The 21637-nt window shown below is 39.9% G+C and overlaps 1 protein-coding gene across 2 annotated transcripts in view; it reads right to left on the bottom strand.

Moving 5' to 3' along the window:
- Nucleotides 1-21053, bottom strand: part of RAVER2 (ribonucleoprotein, PTB binding 2) — a 93205-nt gene extending 72152 nt beyond the window's left edge. Inside the window, exons 1-2 of one of the 2 annotated variants that reach the window (XM_032844865.1) lie at nt 20706-21053; nt 522-588 (exon numbers count right to left, since the gene is read on the bottom strand). In XM_032844865.1, the coding sequence (XP_032700756.1) occupies nt 522-588; nt 20706-20945 (307 nt within the window). In that variant the 5' untranslated portion in view covers nt 20946-21053. The remainder of the gene's footprint in view (nt 1-521; nt 589-20705) is intronic. The other variant, XM_032844864.1, reaches the window with a different exon arrangement.
- Nucleotides 21054-21637: the final 584 nt, after the last annotated feature.

Here is a 21637-nt window from a genome sequence, read left to right as displayed (position 1 = left end):
AACACCGTATGTTTATTACACTTCAATAAAAAAAAATGGAAGGCTACCAAGCCTATAAATATTTATTATAGCATAACATATTAGAAAATTCTTTATAAAATAATGTCTCTAGTGACATACATATAAATTATGTGATTATAATTTAGGATACTAATGTTATCCTCAGAAAATACATCATGTGAGTAGCATTTATATGACTTAATGCTTCAGAATTTCAGAGATTGGGGTGCCTGGTTGCTCAGTGGGTTGAGCCTCTGCCTTCGATTCAGGTCATGATCTCAGGGTCCTGGAATCGAGCCCCGCATCGGGCTTTCTGCTTGGTGGGGAGCCTGCTTCCCTTCCTCTCTCTCTCTGCCTGCCTGTCTGCCTACTTGTGATCTCTGTCAAATAAATAAATAAAATCTTAAAAAAAAAAAAAGAATTTCAGAGATTATCTTAAGAATGAAAAGACAGTAATCTTGTTTAATAATGCACACAGTTAGAATCAAAATGAAACTAGGTGCTTAAAATTAAAATCTTACCTGTTCGCTTATTTCTGTCCACATAACAATACTTTAACTCGTAGTCTTGTAATAAATCATGAACTTCCTGAAAGAGACAAAACATGAATTCAAATAAACACACAAGTGCAGTTAGTGGGGGGCAACTGGGTGGCTCAGTCATTAAGTGTCTGCCTTCGGTTCAGGTCATGATCCTGGGATCCTGGGATCGAGCCCCGCATCGGGCTCACTGCTCGGCAGGAAGCCTGCTTTCCCTCTACCACTCCTGCTTGTGTTCCCTTTCTCACTCTGTCAAATAAATTAATAAAATCTTTAAACAAAACAAAACAAAACAAAAACAAATGCAGTTAGTGGATAATCCAACTGTACTAGCCAACCACTACCACCACCATCTGCCATGTGAAGAACCTTTCATGGATCTCCATTATTTAACTTAAACACATTCCATGCCCAGTAAGTATGACATCAACCTACCTCCCCAAGCATATCTCCCAGTACAGAACCTGCACATAGATCATGTTTCTGCTCAATGGGCATTCACTATTCCACCAGGATGTCATGCCCAGTCCTCACTCTGAATTGCTACTCATGCTGATACCTTGACCTTGCATGGTGCAAAGATACCACTAAAGCTCCTGAACATCACCTGAAATCATGCATCCTTTGAAATCCCGCTCAAATATTCTTTCATGAAGTTTTCTTCCAATTTTATTTATTTATTTACTTACTTGCTTATTTATTATGATTAAGAGAGGGAGCGTGCAAGCCCTTGTGGGGGGTGGGGAGGAGGTCCAGCAGAGAGAAAGGGAGAGAGGGAATCCCAAGCAGTCTCCACGCTCAGCATGGAGCCCAATGTGGGGCTCAATCTCATGACACTGAGATCATGACTGGAGCTGAAATCAAGAGTCGGATGCTTAACCAACTGAGCCACCCAGGTGCCCCAGGTTTATTCTGATTCTTTTCTGTGAGATACGACCTCTACCACCTCCATGCTAACAATGGTCATATTTTATTTATGCCTGACAGAAATATTAAACATTTCTCTTTGTATATGACACATAACTGAGTTTTTAACAAGTAATACACTTGTAGATGCTGTAGTATCAGCGAAGAGAATAGATACAGGTAGACGCAAACCTAGAGATCCCTGCGTATGAAAACAATAACCACCACCAAGGTATGTATGTAGTCCCGCTTGGCTCCCTAAGGTGTTGACACTGGCTTTCCTATTCATTGTGTTTCCATTATTAATCCAGTCTGAACTTGTTTATGCTGGTATCAATTTCACCCACCTGGGTCTCAAAAAAGCAGATTTCTATTCCTAATCCTTCCTGTTATACTGACACTTGAGTACAGGAACTATATTTCATATATGTGTATATACCTTGTATTGCTTAGCAAATACTAGGCACTCAAATATACACTAAAGTGAATACAATTATTTTGTCACTGAATTGATATGTGGCCTTAGAGAATTTACTCATAATACACACAGATGGAATTACTATTTTCTAAAGGAATTGGACTATCACATAGGTGGACATTCTGATCCTTGATTGGAAAGTTATAGCCGATCTGTTTTATCTTGCATATGAATAAATTAAACACATACAAGTGCCAATATGCTAAGTTCACAACAGAAACTAACTCAATAATAATTCTTATTCTTGCCATTAATATAGTTAACTTTCATTTCACTTTTACTACGTAGCAGAGCACTGAACTCACAGTTTTCCATTAAAAATCAGGAAACCAGGCCTGACACTGACAGGGCTATCCTACAGAAAGGTGCATGCTCTTGACTCTTGATCTTGGGGTCGTGAGTTCAAGCCCCTTGTTGGGTAGAGAGATTACTTAAATAAGTAATTTTAAAAAGGGTGGGGGCAGCTGGGTGGCTCAGTTAAGAGCATGTGACTCTTGCTCTCTGCGTTGTAAGTTTGAGCCTCACGTTGGATGTAGAAATTACTTAAAAATAAAATCTTTCTTTTTTTTAAAGATTTTATTATGTGTCAGAAAGAGAGAGAGCACAAGCAGGGGGGAGCTGCAGGCAGAGGGAGAAGCAGCCTCCCCGCTGAGCAAGGAGCCCAATGCAGGACTTGATCCCAGGATTCTGGGATCATGACCTTAGCCAAAGGCAGATGTTTAACCAACTGAGCCATCCACGTGTTCCTTAAAAATAAAATCTTAAAAAAAAAAAAACAAACACCTTTATAGAAAAATAAATAAATAAAAATCAAGAAACCTCAGCAGAGCAAAATCAAATAACTTGCTAAGGGGAGACTCACCAGTCTGGCACCTTTAACTCCTACATCATACTACTGGATTCCTTCCAGAGCTAAAAAGAGTATACTACCACCGATAGTTAACAAAAACAGTATTATTAGTGCCCTAATAAATGATCACATGGAAATGGAAAAAAAAAACTAGCGGACAGTTCCAAGTTGAGACAATATTTTCCCTTTTAACACAATGCAAGGGGGAAAAGAATGATATAATAGACAAAGTATAAAAACATAACGCTGGGTGGAAAAAAGATAATCGCCTATGATAAGAAATTAGAGAAAGGTAAAGTTGGTAATTTAGTATTCTCTATTAGTAAATCAATATTAGGTGTGTTTTAAAATATATATATATACACTACAGATTTCATATAATACAGTTTGATGAATTATACAGTAGTGTGATCAATATACAGATTAGTTTACATCTTACTATGGTAGTTTTTGTAAGCTTCAGTGTTTCCTTGGACTTAACGCATACAGTGTATTCATTAAGAAGATCTAATTCTCTCAATAGCATAGCGTATACGTCTTGCCAATCGACTAATTTAATCCTTAATATAGAAGGTGACTCAGTTTTGTTTGAAAGGATCCAGTGTATGCTTTTAGTTGCACAGACTCTAATCTCTCATTTCACTGTTTAACAGCTGTCGAATGCCAGATAAAGAAAACATGACACTGCTGCTCACATTATCAAGTATCTTTAAACAAATGACGTTATGTTACTCGTTCAGCTGAGAGAATTACCTGAGAGAGATCTTACGTATTCAAAGATGCGTTTTGCAACTTAAAAATTTTATTTTTAAAATACCTCTCTTTCAGATTATAGCTTTTCTATGCACCAGATGTGGGATATAGAGTTTGCCAACTGGGAAACCTTACAAAGCTTTTTTGCAAAGAAACAACAACAATTATTATTTTTCCCCCATGTCCTGGTTGATTTGACCCAGGCAAAAGTGGGTCACCCCTCAATTTGAGCCTCAGTAAGTTGGCCAAATTAAAACTTAAAACCTGAAAGAGAGTCCTAACAACCATTTGCCAGAATTCTACTATGCTCCACCACACAGAACCCAAACAAATAAAATTCTCTCTTTTCTACTCTAACTTTATGACATTTCTATTAACTTACAAGTTAATTTTAAGGAATAAAGTAGCACCTTCTGGCCAGGAATATCAGTTACAAATTTCTCACAGTAAGATAAGTTCATCAAAACTAGTATTAGAGAGCTTTGGCAACCTATTTCCAGACCACATTCCTTATTATTTCCTGGAATTAAACAAAAAGTTTTGCACACACAAAATATCTCCTTGGGAAAGAACTGACAACCACAATGAAACCCAGCCTTAGTTTTAAGCTTTAATCACACTGTCTTCTAAGTCCTTTTCCAACTTACTTTGATTTATTTCTTTTTCCTAAGAAAGGCTTTCACAGATTAAAGCACTCTAATTTCAAAGTCCACTCTTTTGGGGGAAAAAAAAAACCACACTTTTGCTACTTGTCCTTGCAAATTTTTAATGATTTTATAATAGGAAAATATTACCTGTAATATATTAAGTTATGAGGCATAATAATGAAATAAGCACCTGGGAATCCATCACCAAACGTGAAGACTGGAACATTAGCAACACTGTTCCATTGACTTCTGCATTCCTTTGCTAGCCCATCCTGCCACCTTCCCCCATGGCTGGAGTTCCTAACGTAGGTATGTATTCCTAAACAATTTGTTGATTCATTTCACTTGTTTCTGAGCTTTAGAGAAATGCTATTATGCTATTTTTAATCTTCTGTGCCATTTATTTATTTATTTAGGTGCCTTGCTTTTTTAATACTATGCTCCAAAAATTCACTTGTGTTCTACCTGGCCATTTATTCACTATGGCTTGATATTCCGTTCTATGCCTACAGTACGATTTATGGATCCATTTTTCTTCTCTACCAGTGAATATCTGGTTTGTTTCTAGGTTGCTTTGTTACTTCCATATTTTAAAACTACTAACACATTCTTAAAATGTTTATGTATTTCCTGGTGCTCATGTGCAAGTTTCTGAAGGAATGAAATTTTTGGGCTGCACACATACAGATGATCATCCTTGTAAGAGAGTGCCAACTTATGTGCTGGAATGGTTGTAGCATCTTACATCCCCATCAAGAGTATACGAGAGTCTCGCTGATACATAACCGTAAAATGCTTGGTGTTACCAGTTACTTACGTTTTGTCATTTTAATTGATATAAAACTGTACCACACTGTGATCTTAATTTGATTCCCTTGATTAGTAAAGGTAGAGGATTCTGATGGTTAGTTTTAAACTGAGGTTTCCAGAAGAAGAAATCCTGCCTCAAGATGGTAGCACCAACATATGCCTGACTCTCTAGCCTACTGGTATACCTGACAGATTCTGCCTTACCAGTTCCCACAATTAGTCAATAGCTCTATGTATATCTGTATATAATATAAATAGATGTTAATATAAATATTACATATAAGCTTTCTTTGAAGAACTCTGATATAGGCATCATGTTTATTTGCCATTTATTTCCCTTTCTGGAAAACACTCATCTTGATGGCCATTTTCCTATTGTATTTATCTTTTCTTTTACTGATTTATAGGAGTTTTTCAAAATATATTCTGCATACTAATTCTTTGTTGGAAACTGTGTTATAAATGTATTCCCCTACATTTTATTTGTGAGTTTTTTCTGGTGAAGAGAAATTTGTCATAGAAGCCAAATTTGTAATTCTTCCCTTTACCATTTGCATTTTGTGTGCCTTAAGAAATCTTTTCCTACCCCAGCCATGAAGACATTTTGTGCTCCAACAGTTTTTAAATTTTCCTTCTACTCATCAAGTTTGAGTCAGTTAGCCATATTATGCTAGCTACAGTTTCCAGTACAATCTTGAATGGAAGTGATGCCAGCATTTTTCCTAATTTCAGGGGTAAAGTTTTCACTATTTTACCACAGAACACGATTACTTTGGGTATTCTAGATAATTTTCAAATTTGAGGACGTTCTTTTCTATTCATGCTCGGTAGAAGTTTTTATTAGGAATGGGTGTTAAACTTGATCAAATGCTTTTTCTGCATGAGTTGAGATGCCTTCAGTCCCATCTTCATGCGGTGATCTCCAAATTCTTACTTCAACCTTCAAACCTCTCTTCTAGGCTCCAAACCTATATACGCTATTTGCTTGCTTAGAACTGCATTTGCATGTTCCACCCCAGGTAATAAACTTTTTCTTTTCTTTTTTTTTTCTTTGTGCCCAATGCAGGGTTTATCATATAATATCTTTTGTGATATTAGCTGAGTAAATGTGATGTCAATTTTAACTTGGGTAAATTTTTAACAACTTTCAATGAAACTGCTTTGTTGGGAAGTTTATTTGAATACAAACTTCTTGCCAGGGGAACATTGTGACTTTGCCTTAAAAAAAAAAAAAAAGATAAATAAACTACCAACTTCTTTTTATTAGCAGAATAATAGTAAGCATTATTTACTGAGTGCTCATTTTATCCCAGGTATTCTATGGACATTATCGCCAGACCTATTCAGTCCAAATGAGCTGGAATATATATGTTTTTATTTACATACACACACACACACACACACACACACACACACACACACACACATGCACTCATGCGTGCCTGTGTCTGTGTGTGAAAAATTGGGATGGGTGTGAAGAGGAGAGAGAGAGAATCTTAAGCAGGCTCCATGCCCAGCACGGTGCCCAACTCATGGCTCAATCTCACAACCCTGAGATTATGATCTGGGCGGAAATCAAGAATCAGATGTTTAACAAACTGAGCCACCCAGGTGCCCCTAAAATGCAGATTTTAAAGATGAGGACACTGAGGCCTAGGAAAGTATAGGGCCTTGCTGTACAGACAGTATGTGATGGATCTGGTATTCAAACCCAAGTTAACAGACTCCAGAGCAAACACAGTGACCCACTATATGTATTGCATTGTAAGTGTCAGCACTGCAAAAATAAAGTCTATGAAATAATCAATTCCCATCACATTCCTAAAGCTTACTGCATCAATGACCTCCTAATCTTGGCATGAGGATCAGGCCAAGAACAAGGTTTGAAAGATAGAAACCAAACCAACACAGTTTTACTTTCTGACAGCTAGAAATCAAATTGCATAGCTCCCTTGTTTAAATATTTCAATGGATCCTCACTTCCCTTAAAATAAAATCCAAACTCCCTAACATGGCTTAAAAATGTTTCATCATCCTCACATGGCCTTGCTTTAGTGCTTGCACATATTCGGGGCAGGGAAAGGGAGGCACGTAACAGACAACAAGCTCTCTGGTGTCTTCTTGTGAGATGGTAAGAGATGAGGGTACTTTTTTTTAAATTTAAATTCAATTAACCAATTTACAGTACATCATTAGTTTCAGATGTAGTATTCAATAATTAATCAGTTGAGTATAATACCCAGTGCTCCTCACATGATGTGCCCTCCTTCATGCCCATCACCCAATTACCCCATCCCCCCACCCACCTCCACTCCAGCAACCCTCATTTTTGTTCCCTATAGTTAACAGTCTCTCATGGTTTTCCTTCCTCTGATGACTTCCCATTCTGCTTCACTTCCCTTCCCTTACAGTCCTCAGCCCTGTTTATGTTCCAAATACGAGTAAAACCATATGATAATTGTCCTTCTCTGATTGACTTTTTTTCACTCAGCTTAATACCCTCCAGTTCCATCCATGTTGATGTAAATTATAAGTATTCATCCTTTCTGATGGCTGAGTAGTATTCCACTGTATATATACACTACCTCTTCTTTATCCATTCATCTGTCCATGGACATTTTGGCTCTTTCCATGGTTTGGCTATCGTGGACATGGCTGCTGTGAACACTGGGGTGCAGGTGCCCCTTCAGATCACTACGTTTTTACCTTTCGGTACATTAAAAGGATTCTTCACCATGACCAAGTGGGATTTATTCCTAGGCTGCAAGGATGATTCAACATTAGCAAGTCAATCAACATGATACATCACATTAACTAAAAAAGGACAAGGACCACACGATCCTCTCAACTGATGGAGAAAAAGCACTGGACAAATACAGGATCCTTTCTTGATGAAAACTCTTCACAGTAAAAAACAAACAAACAAACAACCCTCTTCACAGCATAGGGATAGAGGGATCATACCTCAATATCATAAAAGCCATCTGTGAATATCATTCTCAATGGGGAAAAACTGAGAGCTTTTCCCTTAGTTCAGGAACACGTCAGGGATGCCCACTTTCACCAATGCTGTTCAACACAGTACTAGAAGTCCTAGCCTCAGCAATCTGACAACAAAAAGAAAGAAATGGCATTCTAATTGGCAAAGATGAAGTCAAACTCCTACTCTTCACAGATGACATGACACTTTATGTGGAAAACCTAAAAGACTCCACCCTTAAATTTCTAGAACTCATACAGGAATTATGGCAGGATATAAAATCAACGCACATCAGTTGCATTGCTATGCACTAACAATGAGACAGAAGAAAGAGAAATTAAGGAATTGATCCTATGCACAATTGCACCCAAACTGTAAGATACCTAGGAATAAACCTAACCAGAGACATAAAGGATCTGTGCTCCAAAACCCACAGAATACTTAGGAAGTATTATATACTTGAGGATGACACAAAGAAATGGAAAAACATTCTACGATCATGAATTGGAAGAATAAATAGTTAAAATGTCTATGCTACCAAGAGCAATCTACACATTCAGTGCAATTCCTATCAAAATACCATCAACAATTTTCACAGAGCTGGAACAAATAATCCTAAAATTTGTATGGAACCAGAAAAGATCCTAAATAGCCAGAGGAATATTGAAAAAGAAAAGCAAAGTTGGTGGCATCACAATGCCAGACTTTAAGCTCTATTACAAAGCTGTCATCATCAAGACAGTATGACTGGCACAAAAACAGACACATAAATCAGTGGAACAGAATAGAGAACTCAGAAATGGGTCCTCAACTCTATGGCCAACTAATCTTTGGGGGGTATTTCTACTGGATCAAGTCCCCACCCTTAGGACTTTTTAAACTTTAATTACTTCCACAGGCACCCCATCTCCAATTATGGCCACACTGGGTGTTAGGTCTTCAACATGTGAATTTGGAGGAACACAAACATTTGGTCCATAACATGCCTTCATGAAAAGGCGGATTCTAGGGCTGGAGCACAGGAAGTGCAAAATAAGTCCCAACATCTTTATGTTAAAAACAAAGGCAGGACTCCGCAAATGACAGTGACATGTCACAAGGACATCAGACCCTTCCATAAGTGTGTGCTGGAATTAATGACTAGTCTCCATGGAATTGTGAATGGGAAAAGTGGTATCTTTACAGGAGTGATGGAGCAGATGTCGCCTTAAGCAGATGATCAAGGTTAACATCATTGGTAGTAATTCACGTTTCCCCTAAAATGATGTGATCAGAAGTGTACTTCACCTCTGTGGAATTCTTACCAAAATTCCATAACACTAATCTCTCATGAGAAAATCATACAAACACAAATTGAGGGGGCATTCTAAAAGATACTTCACCCAAACTGTCAAGATCATATAAAACAAGGAAAGACGGACGCACCTGTGTGGCTCAGTCATGTAAATGTCTGCCTCTTGATTTCAGCTCAGGTCATAATCTCAAGGTCATGTGATCGAGCCTCCTGTTGGGCCCCATGCTCAGCACAGAGCCTGCTTGTCCCTCTCTGCTCCTTCCCCCATGCACTCTCTCTCACTCTCTCAAATAGATAAATAAATAAATAAAATCTTACAAAACAAAACAAGGAAAGACTGAGGAACTGGTGCAGACTAGAGACTAATGGGAGATAACAACTGAGTGCCATGTGGCACCCTAAATTGGAACTTGGAACAGAAAAAGGACATGGGAAACCTAACGAAATCCAAAGTCTGAAGTTCAGTTAATAATAATGTACCATGTTTTAATGCCTTAGTCCTGACTAATGTACCTTGGGTATTTAAGACATATTATGAATGGAAACTGGGTAAAGAATATATGGGAACTCTATGTGCTACATTTGTAGTTTTTTCTTTAAATTTAAAATTATTGCAAAATGAAAGATTTAAAAAGAGGACATAGGAGCCAGCTTGAAGAAGCTCCCACTGCCCAAATCTAAAATAATTTAAGCATGAAAGTGGTCATATTAATGAAATATAACTCATTGAGCAACAGAGGAACCCGTAAGCCCATTTTTAAATAAATTAGTAAATAAATTAAACACTTGAAAGGGAATAGAATATTCACTCAGTCTTAATTAATGTGTCCCCCTTTAAAATCCTTATTAGTTGCAAAGGGAAAAAACTTTGCATGGAGAAGCCTGGCAGATCCCACTTCAATAAAAATCAATCAAAACGATCAAAGTTAACTTTATCGACAATGGCCCAAAATCTAAAACATGCACCACCCTGTGATATTCCTGCCAAGGATAACTAACTTGAATCTAATCATGGAGAAACATCAGACAACCCCAAATTGAAGGACATTCTACAAAATAACTGGCCTACCAACTTCAAAGGGGTCAAGGTCATAAAAGTCAACCAAAGATGGAGGACTTATTCCAGACCAAAGAAGATTAAAAAGGCAACTAAATGCAATACATAATTCTGAACTGGATTCTTTCACTATGAAAGATCTTCATGGGACAACTAGCAAAACTTAAATGTAATCCAAGGATTAGGTGCAATTATTCTGACTTCGATGGTAGTGATGTGGCTGTCTAGACAATGTCCAGTTTTGTAAAGTACACGGGGTGGTAAAGCATGGTGTCAGTGTTCTCTCATTCAAGAGTGGGGGCGAGGGGAGTTCTTCCTATTATTCTTTTCTGTAAGTTTGAGAGTATCTCAAAATTTAAAACCTCATAGATTCACATGTTCTTGTTTATTGCTGTTTCCTTTACACTAGATCAGGCTATAAAAAGCCCACAGGGTTGAAAGTCAGAGTCACGGAGTCTAATCTGGAATCAAAAGCAAGCAGTTAAATGTGTGGGTAATAGAAAATACAAAGTCCAGGAAATATAAGTAAGCTGGGAGCTAGGAGCAGATAATCACAGTAGTGAGTGGAGGCGGAAAGATAAAAAACCCAATTGGCTGGGGGCAAAAAGGGTCTGATGGGGTAGGGTAAGGGATAAGGATGAGAGGCAGAATTTATCTCCTGCAAATACAGGCACAAACAAATTCAATGAATTCTAATGTTATTTTGGCATTCAGGTGATAACAAACGTTAAACAGAAAGCTTCAAACACAAAGAAAACGTACAAGCACAGGGAAATGAGAACTAAGCTCACACACCTAAAGATAATGACAGCAAATAAGCACAAAATTAAGCACAAAATGCATAAAAAACAGGTTTAGGGGCTCACAATGAGTTAGGGACTCAGAAACTTAACAAAAGAGAGAAACTTGTTTCTTATCAATAAATACTTATTGTGAAGAACACTGAATAACACATGAGTCTTCCCATGTTTCAAAGAGAAACGTTCTTTAAAGAGAAACAGTCTTTGACATTGAATAAATGTTCGAGGGGAAATAACACACTGCAATTCCTTGTAAACTTCTGTGCCAGGCATAGTGCCTAAAAATATCCGTTGGTACTGCTGGGTGGCCAGAGAGCAATGAGTTTTTACATCAAACATGAAGCAACACAGTTGACTTTAGGAAAGAAAATTAAGGAGCCTGATTTCTATTCTTGCCTAGATGGAGGATCACCCCCACCTTGGCCTAAAGGTGTCCTACAACAGTGTCTGTTGACAACTCTTCAAGTAGCAGCTCTGGATCTGCTCAAGTGATCTCTACTCAGGTGAAGTCCCACAAACATGATCAAGCGATATCCCCCTGGAAAGGCACTTCTCAACCTGGGTCTGAATTCCCCAGCGAGATCAGGCATAAGTTATAAGAGATTCACAATCCCTTGAACTTGCGTGTAAATCATTGTGTGTCTATGAATATTAGCACTTTCCTGGAGAGAGGGTTTATGGCTTTCAACCTACTCCTAAGCCATAAACAGTTGACTGAATTATTGTAAGTAAGTGGGGTAACATCATTGCCAAAAAAGCCAGCACAACCGTACAATGCAAAATTTGTTCATTTTACAGATCAATCCTGAGGGCTTCAGTGTGTCAGACATATGTCTAGAATTCTAACATGTGAGAGCAAAGTAGGTGGGTGGTACTCTTCTGTTTTAAATTTCCCTTGGAACAATGTATCAGGTTCTAGGTGAAATATTTGTGATACAAAGGTAAATATTACGCAGTCCCTGTCCTTTGAAACACATTACAATGTGTGCAAAGGGGAATTACAATTATAATACAGTGCAGGATAAGAATATGAGCTTTGGAATCAAGCAAACATTAGTCTTTTCCACTCTATTGCTAATTAGTTGAACGACCTTGGGCAAACTTCTTGGCATTAATCTTGTATCTGTTTCCCTATCAATAAAATGGGAATGAGTAATTCTAATCTTACAGTCTTGAAATGAAGATTAAGTACAGTATAAACAAATGTAAGCAAAATAAAACATACAGTGTCTGGCAATAATAGGTACCCAATAAACCAAATGGGTTATTGTTGTTCTAGATATCCAGAGGAAAGAGAAATTTCTTCTGGCAGAGGGATTACAGGAAGACCTCAATTAGACAACCGTGCTCCTGTTTTAAGAGATACAATGACAAAGTGGTGGTGGTGTGTGTCCAGGGGAAAATAAAAAAGACTGCAAGGAAATCTGGACTCCTAAAAACTAGTGGTTTGGAGGAATTGAAGTTATAAGTTAAAAATCAATACCATAAATTCTCTGTATTATGGGAGGAGAGAACTTGGATCAAGAAATCAAAATTTCAGGGAAATTAACTTGTATTTTCAGTATAAATAAGATATTTATAATAAAGCTATCTGAAGATGGACTAGGATACCTTACCAAGAGTGAGGTCTTTGAAAGTAAAGGTTAACACCTTTTAACAAAGTGTACAAGAATTCATGTGTCAAGAACTCTAAATTAGCTGTACACAGTAAGCAGAAGAGTCAGATAAAATGTCTTCTACCATCCCTTCCAATATGGAGATTTTATGTTTTTGTTCAAAAATCAAAATTCTGTATTAGGATACTAATGGTTGGTTGTAACGTAAGATCCAACTTGAAATTCATGAAATAAAAAGAACTTAGTGACTTGTATAATTATGAAATCCAGAGGTAGGTTTCAGACATAGTTTGATCAGGGCTCCAGTCCAGCTTCTCTACTTTGTTTCCCTTTGGATCAGTCCTCCTTTGGATGTCTGCTTCTGTCCCCAGATTGCCAGCTGCAGTCAGGGCAGTATGTCTCTGCACTCGTATCCAGTGGGAAGAAAGAGAATCCCCTACCTTAACAAGCCAACAAAGGTTCTAAGCTTCTTATTATATTGGGTTGAAACAATCACTGTGGCCAAGGCACTGTGACATACTGACTGGCTTACGGCCAGGTTATTGCCCATACTGTAACCAACTCTAACGCCAAAAGGGAAGAACACTGTGTGTTGGTTTATGTCACCCAAACGATGGGGGTAATCTCTATCAAATTGACCCAAGCCATATAAGCTGGTAAATAATGAGGGAGGAGTAGAGCCTCAAAGAAAAATCTGGGTGCTATTAGGAAAAACAAAGAGAAAGTAAGGAGACTGGGTAGACAATAGCATCAGGTTCTCAGCACGAAACATATGGCATACTTAAAAACTCAGTAATTGGAGAGAATTTTTAAGAGATACTTACAAAGGCTTAAAAAAAAAAAAAGAGCCTATGGTTAGCAACAGTCCCCTATAACCCCTAAGCCTAAAGAGGCAAAGGTGATGATTACAACAACCCTGAGAGCTTAATTGCACAGAGGGCACCATTGGAAAGAACCGTGACCTTTGAAAGAGGAAACAGCCAACCCAGGATACCCCAGCAGAAAGGGAGCTGGGTGAATAAATGCTCCACTCTATCTCTCCTCCACTCTTTGATCTCCCACTTGTGGGTCTGGCCAAATGCAACCTAGAAACCAGAGGACAGAGCCTTGTCAGTGCAATGCACAGTAAGATAAGCCTCCCAGGACACAGCACAGGTAAGAAGGATGGAGACAGATCTGGAGGAACCAATGAAAGATATTCAGCACAGCAACCAAGGACAAGCCTCTGCAGATAATGATAAGCCCAAATATACAGACTAGTGTTCTGACTTTCCCACTTCTCACTTCTTACCCCTCTCAGTGCACATCATCCCCTAAGAGTAAGGCAATTACCTCCCTAAGCCAACAATACACAAATAGAGCCAAGGTTTCAGATAAGCTATTATAAAATATATAACTTAAAGATAATTTTGTTTTCTTTATCTACATTTTAACATTCCAGGGGCGCCTGGATGGCTCAGTTAAGCACCTGCCCTCCGCTCCGGTCAGGACCCCGGCGTCCCAGGATGAAGCCCTGGATCTGCTTCTCCCTCTGCCCCTCACTCTGCTCGAGCTCGTTCTCGCTCCCTCTCTCTCTCGCTCTCAAATAAATAAAATCTTTAAAAAAAAATAACATTCCTGGGGCTCCTGGGTGGCTCAGTCGTTACACATCTGTCTTAGTTTCAGGTCATGATCCCAGAGTCCCGGAATCAAGCGCCGCATCAGGCTCCCTGCTCCACAGGAAGCCCGCTTCTCCCTCTCCCACTCCCCCAGCTTGTGTTCCCTCTCTCACCGGGTCGCTCTGTCAGATAAATACATAAAAATCTTAAAATAAAAAATAACATCCCTTTATTTGCCTGTTTCAGCTGGTCTAAGCAGAAGTTAGCATAATAAGAAATGGGCTCTGGTAGCTCCTAAGGACAGCCAACTCTAGGGTAGGGAAGGTAAGCGCCAATAGAAGTAGTAAGAGACAAAACTCAGGGGGTCAGAGGGATCACTTTCAGCAACAGCTTTCCATCAGAGATGATTTATTGTTTTCCTGATGTTCAGAATCTTGTTTACTCAAAGAGCAATTGCCTTAAACACAGCTCTTTCTTGAGCACTGACATAAGGCACAGGTGCACCCGTCCATGATTTGAATCCGGGGGTGTTTCTGTTCCTGCACAAATCTCTTTACAGGTTATTATACTAGTTAGAGTACTCGTAAAATTCCAAAGCACCATAGCTTAAGTCATTGTTAAAACGCTAACCAACAGCACTAAATATCCTCTACCATATTCTTCTATGGGAAAACGTGGTACAACTCCAAAAAAATAATTCATGAGCATAACCTATTCATGAATTACAATATGGTCTGTAAATCACCTGACAGTCTTTGGGCTGCTTGTTAACACGCAGCATTGTGATGCTGGCCACCAAGTACTGCTCTCCGTGACTATGTTTCCAGATCAGAGAATAAGCATTGCTCAAAGACTTTTCAAGAATTCCTGCCAAGACAAGAAACTTACTGAGCCAGTGGCGACCCAGAAATCTAGAAGATGTTCCTCTAGCAGCTTTCAGGGTCCTTGTTACATTGGGAATAGTATAATAAAACATGCAGAAAAGGGGTACAACTCATCGTGAAATTCTGATTAACTATATTAAAAAATGATAGCTTTTCAGGCATGTCAACTACACCATGAAAAGTAACTTTTGGAAGTAAGCAAAATGGTATTCTGGATAAGAAAAAGAGTAATTTCAAAATACAAATATATCCCAGTATTATCAGGAAAAAGTGAACAATAGCCCAATACAAAAAGAGGCTGGAATTACTGAATAAAGTATTAGATGAAACAAATAATGTATATTTTAAAATCTTACCATTAAAAAACAAAATGTATGTGAGAAAATTTGATTGGTTTTCAACCAGTGAGAAAGAAAAACAGGAACAAGTAGCTCTTAAAAAAAAAAAAATCAACTGGAGTTTTCTACGTTAGGTGGTTTGTTATTCTAAAAGGTACTTAGTTAATAATACCATGCTTTCAAATGGACCTCTGTGAATTAACCATCAAGCTTTCAATTAACTATTATAATAGAGTACTTTGAAATGAAAGCTAATAATGCCCAGAGTGAGACAATAGAATGTTTCTTCTATTACGGATCCTGGCTGTTAGCCCTAAGCACTTCACATTTTCTCTTAATTACACAAGAAAATCTTTTTCAGATTCTAAAATAAACACAAGAACATAACACATTTACACATACCTAACATGTTAGAAAAAAACGGAATTCAAACAACACAGGGAGTTGATGCCACTGTCTTCTCTGTTTTGAAACCCCAGAATTAATAATTCTATTGAAACAGGACCAGGTTAACCAACAAATATAAACAATGTGTAGGAAGGCAATTAAAAACACATATTAGGACATTACCTTAAATCAAAATTCTAAGTTCAGAGCTGTAAAAAACTATTCACACACACACACACACACACACACACACACACATTCACAATGGCTATTCTGATTAAGAAGCAGTGTTCTCAACATTGTTTGTTTAATTATTCATGTAATTATAATTATTACAAATGTTATTCATGATACATTACTACAATTACATTCCAAAAACATAAACAATCAAAGACATTACTATAAATATCCAAATCACAGTGGCCCAGAGTACCTGGGGCTCTAAGTAGCTTGAGAAAACTACAGTAGAATCCATTGTAGGACTAAGAAGAAATGAGACTGCAAATGTAGGCGGGGCCAAGTCACAAAAAGCCTAGAGTCTTAGATTTCTATCCTGTTAGGTCACACTTTTCAAGCTAAGGTGGAAGTATTCTGCGGTAATAAAGGAGGACAGAAATTCACAGTGAGTCTTCCATAAGTGTTAAGTTTATGAAAAACATTTGGTGGACAGTGAAATAGGTTTAAGTCACTGTTTTTCACATTAAATCCAAATTTCTTAGTAGGACATAAAATTAATAAGAATTTTTCAGTCAGAACATGAAGCTTCAAAGCAATTTCATTCTTGGGGTAGGCTAGTGGTGCTCCACTATTCCTTACAAGCTGAGGAAAAGAGATATGTTGAGGAACATTTGAGCAAGAGTTTGAGAAGCAGTGCTGGGAATGTGGAGCCAAACCTACCTACCTACCTTCCTTCCTTCCTTTCTTTCTTTCTTTCTTTTTTTTTTTTTTTTTTGCAGAAGAGTGACATGATTGGATTTGTGCCTTGGGGGAGTTCTCTCAGGGGAAGCAGTAAGCAGGATGGGCTAAAACACAAGACACAGGACAATAATGAGGGTAGATGACAAACAGAAGAAAAGTTGTAATAGTCTGGGCAAGAGATGAAAACGGACATGAACCAGAGAGAAGACCTGAAGACACAGAGGGCTAGGAGGATTCGAGAAAGCGTAGGAGGCCAACCAGACAGCACCTGACCACACAGTAACTATTGTATAAGGCAGCTTTTAAGAACTGCTTTTACCCAAAATTACAATTTGAGTAAGATTTATAAAAATCCTGCTTAATAAAGGAAAAACTCATGTTTTAAAAATGTTAAAGGATATTATCGGGTTCCTAACTAATCAATTACCAATGGAATTTTTCTAGAGACATCGCTATACAGCTTGAGAACTGAAGTTAGTAATGGCCTCGGTCCTTAATGTAATTAATATTCCAGAATAAATGAATGAATGAACCTATAGAGTCTTCTAGAAAAGAACAGGAATTTAATATTTAAATTATCTGATTACTTAACAACTGGACAAAAAGTAATAACTTTTTCTTAAACCATGTTAGTTATTTCACAAGGAATAAATAGGTAGTTTAGCCAAGCAATAAATGCTAAAAGGCACAACAAAAAACTCAAGTTAAACCCTCATTTCTAAGTTGACAGTAAAATGCACCCACTAAGGCAATTAGAATTGTGAAGGGAAATAAAAAATATAACAAATTCTTGCAAAACATATTTAGAGTAGATTAAGTATATGTTAATTTTATTCAACCAAAAATAGCAATGCTCAGTCTAATTAATCTGAAGACTTTTAATTGCTTTTAAAAATTAGTATACTATTCTATTCTACTTATTTAACATGGACCACATAGTTACGATTGTGAGCAGAAAACTAGCAAAGATACAAATACAGAAGATGACAGAAAAAAAATTACTCAAACAAATGTTATTTGTGTGCTGATGTTTAGATTGTAAAACTACACATCAGAAATATTAAAAACAATGTTTTATAATATAAATTGTCATTGGAAAAAGTGCTAGAACAAGTCTGGAAACTAATCTCTAGATCCTAATAACTTTTTTTTTTTTTTTGCTTTTAGATGAAATTCAATTCTCAAAAAAAAACATGGCATAAGAATTTAACTTAACATAAAAATTTAAGATACTTCACTTGGCAGTAGAAGACTCATCTAGATATGTAGATCTTATACCAATTTTATTCAATAGCTTATGCTTGCTACCTTACAGAAAATCCTAAGATTTAGGCCAAACATAAATTCATAACAGAGAAAGGATATCTCAAAAATAGAAATCAGTCTAAATCACATAAAACCTCCATCCATCACTAATGCCAAGTAATTAAAACTGTTCCCTTTTTTAGACCCTTTGGTATATTTTTTCATGTCTCTTAATGAAGGAAATGAGAAAGACACCAACAGCAAAACAAGGATAGAGCCAACTGTCTAGAATGTTGTCTAAACATTTTTAGAATGCAAGGAAATACAACAAAAATAGATGACACTCCACAAAAATAATAAGACATTTCTCCATCTCTCTTTTCCTAGATTATCTATACACAGAGCTGCTATCCATTCAGTTTTTTTTTCCTTTTAACACCACCTGCCTCTTCCAGGCATCCCTCCTCCTGAGCCCCTTTTCCTGTCTTCTATTTGCACAGGTAGGGGAAATTGGCCTCTATGAAATCAGTCCATTACAGGTGTTCTTATAGGTAGCATCACAAAATACTACCTAACTGATGGGAAGTGGACAATAATAGAGCTGAAAGAGGAATGAGATACATTGCTTTTTGAAACAAAATGGCCCCTCGTTTATATAGATTATAAGGTTATATGCTCTCATTTATTGTAAGGTGTAATTACATAATAATGAGGCATTGCCCTTATTATTTTACGGGTCTTATGGAAGAACTACTGTGCAGTTATCAATAGCCAGCCCACTTGCAATTTCCTGTATCCTGTTACACGAGGAACTACATAAATCGGCCCAAATCTCCCAGTGCCAGGACAGACCACCCTCCCCCATCCACACAAAATATGTAATTTCAAGCTGTATATGAAATATACACAAACATCTAGACAATTAAGAAACATGGAAGTACAGAGACATGGTCTCTCTCTTTTCCTTGTGTGTGTGTGTGTGTGTGTGTGTGTGTGGTGAAACAAAAATGCATATGTATACATGGGCACCAGAAAAGGGAGAAGGATACTATCTCATGTCAACAATGGCTGTCTTTAAGTATCAGAAATACAGAAATATTTCCTTGCCATTGGTGACAAAATGGATGGACCTGCGGGGTATTAGGCTAAGTGAAATAAGCCAGACTGAGAAAGACAAATACCATATGATTTCACGTACATGTGGTATCTAAAAAACAAAAGAACAAACAAACAGGCTCACAGACACAGAGAACTGGTAGTTGCCAGAAGGGAGAAGGATTGGGGGAGCGAAGGGATGGGTGAAACAGGTGAAGGAGATTAAGAGGCACAAACTTCCAGTTATAAAATAAATAAATAATGCGCATGAGAAGTACACCATCGGGAAACTAGTAACATTGTAATAACTTTATATGGGGACAGATGGTAACATTGCTGTGAGCAAAGCCTAAGGTATGGAATTGTCCACTGTGCAGTACACCTGAAACTAATCAAACATTGTGCGTCAACTACAAGTAAAAAGAGAGAAAAGAAAGGTGATTTCTACTCTTCCCCTTTGTGCTTCTCTGTATTTTCTTGCTTTTCTACAATGAGCATGTAGACTTTGGCAATCAAGGGCGGGGCGGGGGGCGGGTGTGGGTGTTAAAGTTAAATACATGCAAAGTTTCTAATCTTTTTTTTTTTTTTTTAAGATTTTTTTATTTATTGATTTGACAGAGAGAGATCACAAGTAGACAGAGAGGCAGGCAGAGAGAGAGAGAGGGAAGCAGGCTCCCTGCTGAGCAGAGAGCCCGATGCGGGACTCGATCCCAGGACCCTGAGATCATGACCTGAGCCGAAGGCAGCGGCTTAACCCACTGAGCCACCCAGGCACCCCAAAGTTTCTAATCTTGAAGCAACAGTTACCAGTTAATCTGGATCAAAGACACAAAGTAGCCTGTCTTTAAGCCTCTTTGAGTCACTGAGTAACAAATCCTGCAGTACTTGGCATGGCAGAGGTGGTCGCAAGGTTCCCCAAAGCTCAGGGATAACCTCTCCATTTCGAGGCCTTGGCAAACTGGGGAGACAGAGTTCTTCCATACAAACTTGGGCAAGTGCTTCTGCAGTAGCAAAACTCACTCCCAGCTCTCCCATGACCCCGCCCCCCATGGCACACCCAAGTCCGGAGGACCCCGGAGGGACCCTCTCAAGGTACTCCCGGAAACTTGGTCCCCCAAAACTGTGCTCCACGGCTCCCCTCCACTCTCGTTCACCCACCTTTCCCCCACTACTCCCGCGACCTCTTCTCCCACAGCCGTAAGGGCCACAGGGGAAGAAAAGAGCCGGGCGGGCTAAGGACAGCCTCCCCGGATTCCCGTGACCTTGGACCAGCCGCTTTGCCTCTCAGAGCCTCGGTTTCCTAATCTGCCACTCTCGCCTGGGGACCGCAGGCTCAGAAACCGGGGGGCTTTGCAAAAGCGACAGACGGTTCTAACTCCGCACCGATTCCCCCTCCTCCCCTCGAGCGTTCCAGGGCTCCGGGCACCAGCCTGGACGCCGCGGGGCAGCCTCCCCCGGAGCCCTGCCTCGATGCCCCCGGACGGGTCGCCTCCCAGCGTTAACCTCGTACCTGGCAGTTGCTGTCCTGGGGCAGGTTTTTCACCAGGATTTTCCTGCGGTTGCTCAGCTCCCGGTGCATCCGCTGCAGCCGCGCGGCGACCTCCTCGGGGTGCAGCGCGCTGGGCGCGGGGCCCCGGGCGTCCTCGCTCGCGCGGGCGGAGGGGCTCGGCCCGCGCGGCCGCGACCCTGGCCCCGGCGCGCCTCCCAGGCCCGCGCCCCCCTTGCCGCTACCGCCTCCCGCCGCCGCCATCTTCCCGGGCGCCCCGCGGCTGCGGGCTCCTCCGGAGGTTCGAGGGGAAGCGGAGAGAGAAAGCGGGAGGAGGCCCGGGCGGGGGCGAGGCGGGCAGAGGCCGCAGAGTGGGCCCGGCCGTGGCGGGGAGGGAGGCGGCGCCGCAGCCAGCAGCCGGCGGGCGGGAGAGGAAACCTGAGCGCCGAGGAGGAGCCGGAGAACCACCTCGCGGGAACCTCCCCCTCGGCCCCGGCCCCCGCGCACGGGCGGCGCCCATCCCGCCCGCCCGCCCCGCGGGTGGGGGCTCGGGCGCCGCCACCCGGACACCTGTGCGGCCGCGGGCGGCCGACTCCCCTGCCCGCAGGGCCTTAGACGAGCGCCCAGGCCTGGGCTCCGGGGATGCGGCCCCTTGGCGGCAGCTTCCCGGGGGGACTCGAACCCCAGGCTCCTGTCCCCGAGAGGCCTCCCCACGTGACACCAGCTGTCCCCAGGCTGTACTCGAAACTCCCGCTCTGGGGCGGCTCGGGCGCTGCAGATGCCAAGTCGGGCTCCCCAAACCCGGCGAGGTGCCCGGCGGGCTCCGGACTTTAACCTTCTGTGCTCAAGATGTGCATATTTGGCAAAGAACTTTGAGTTTACATTGAAAAATAAAATTTAAGATTTTCTAGGGAATACAAAGATATTCTGGAGGAAATTGTATATATTTGGAAAAA

Source organism: Lontra canadensis, unplaced genomic scaffold (assembly GCF_010015895.1).
Source record: "Lontra canadensis isolate GAN:19392208 unplaced genomic scaffold, GSC_riverotter_1.0 scaffold158, whole genome shotgun sequence".
In the NCBI taxonomy this organism is placed as follows: Eukaryota; Metazoa; Chordata; class Mammalia; order Carnivora; family Mustelidae; genus Lontra; species Lontra canadensis.
The sequence above is the reverse complement of the archived record's forward strand: the minus strand, read 5'-3'. Positions and strand labels throughout refer to the sequence as shown.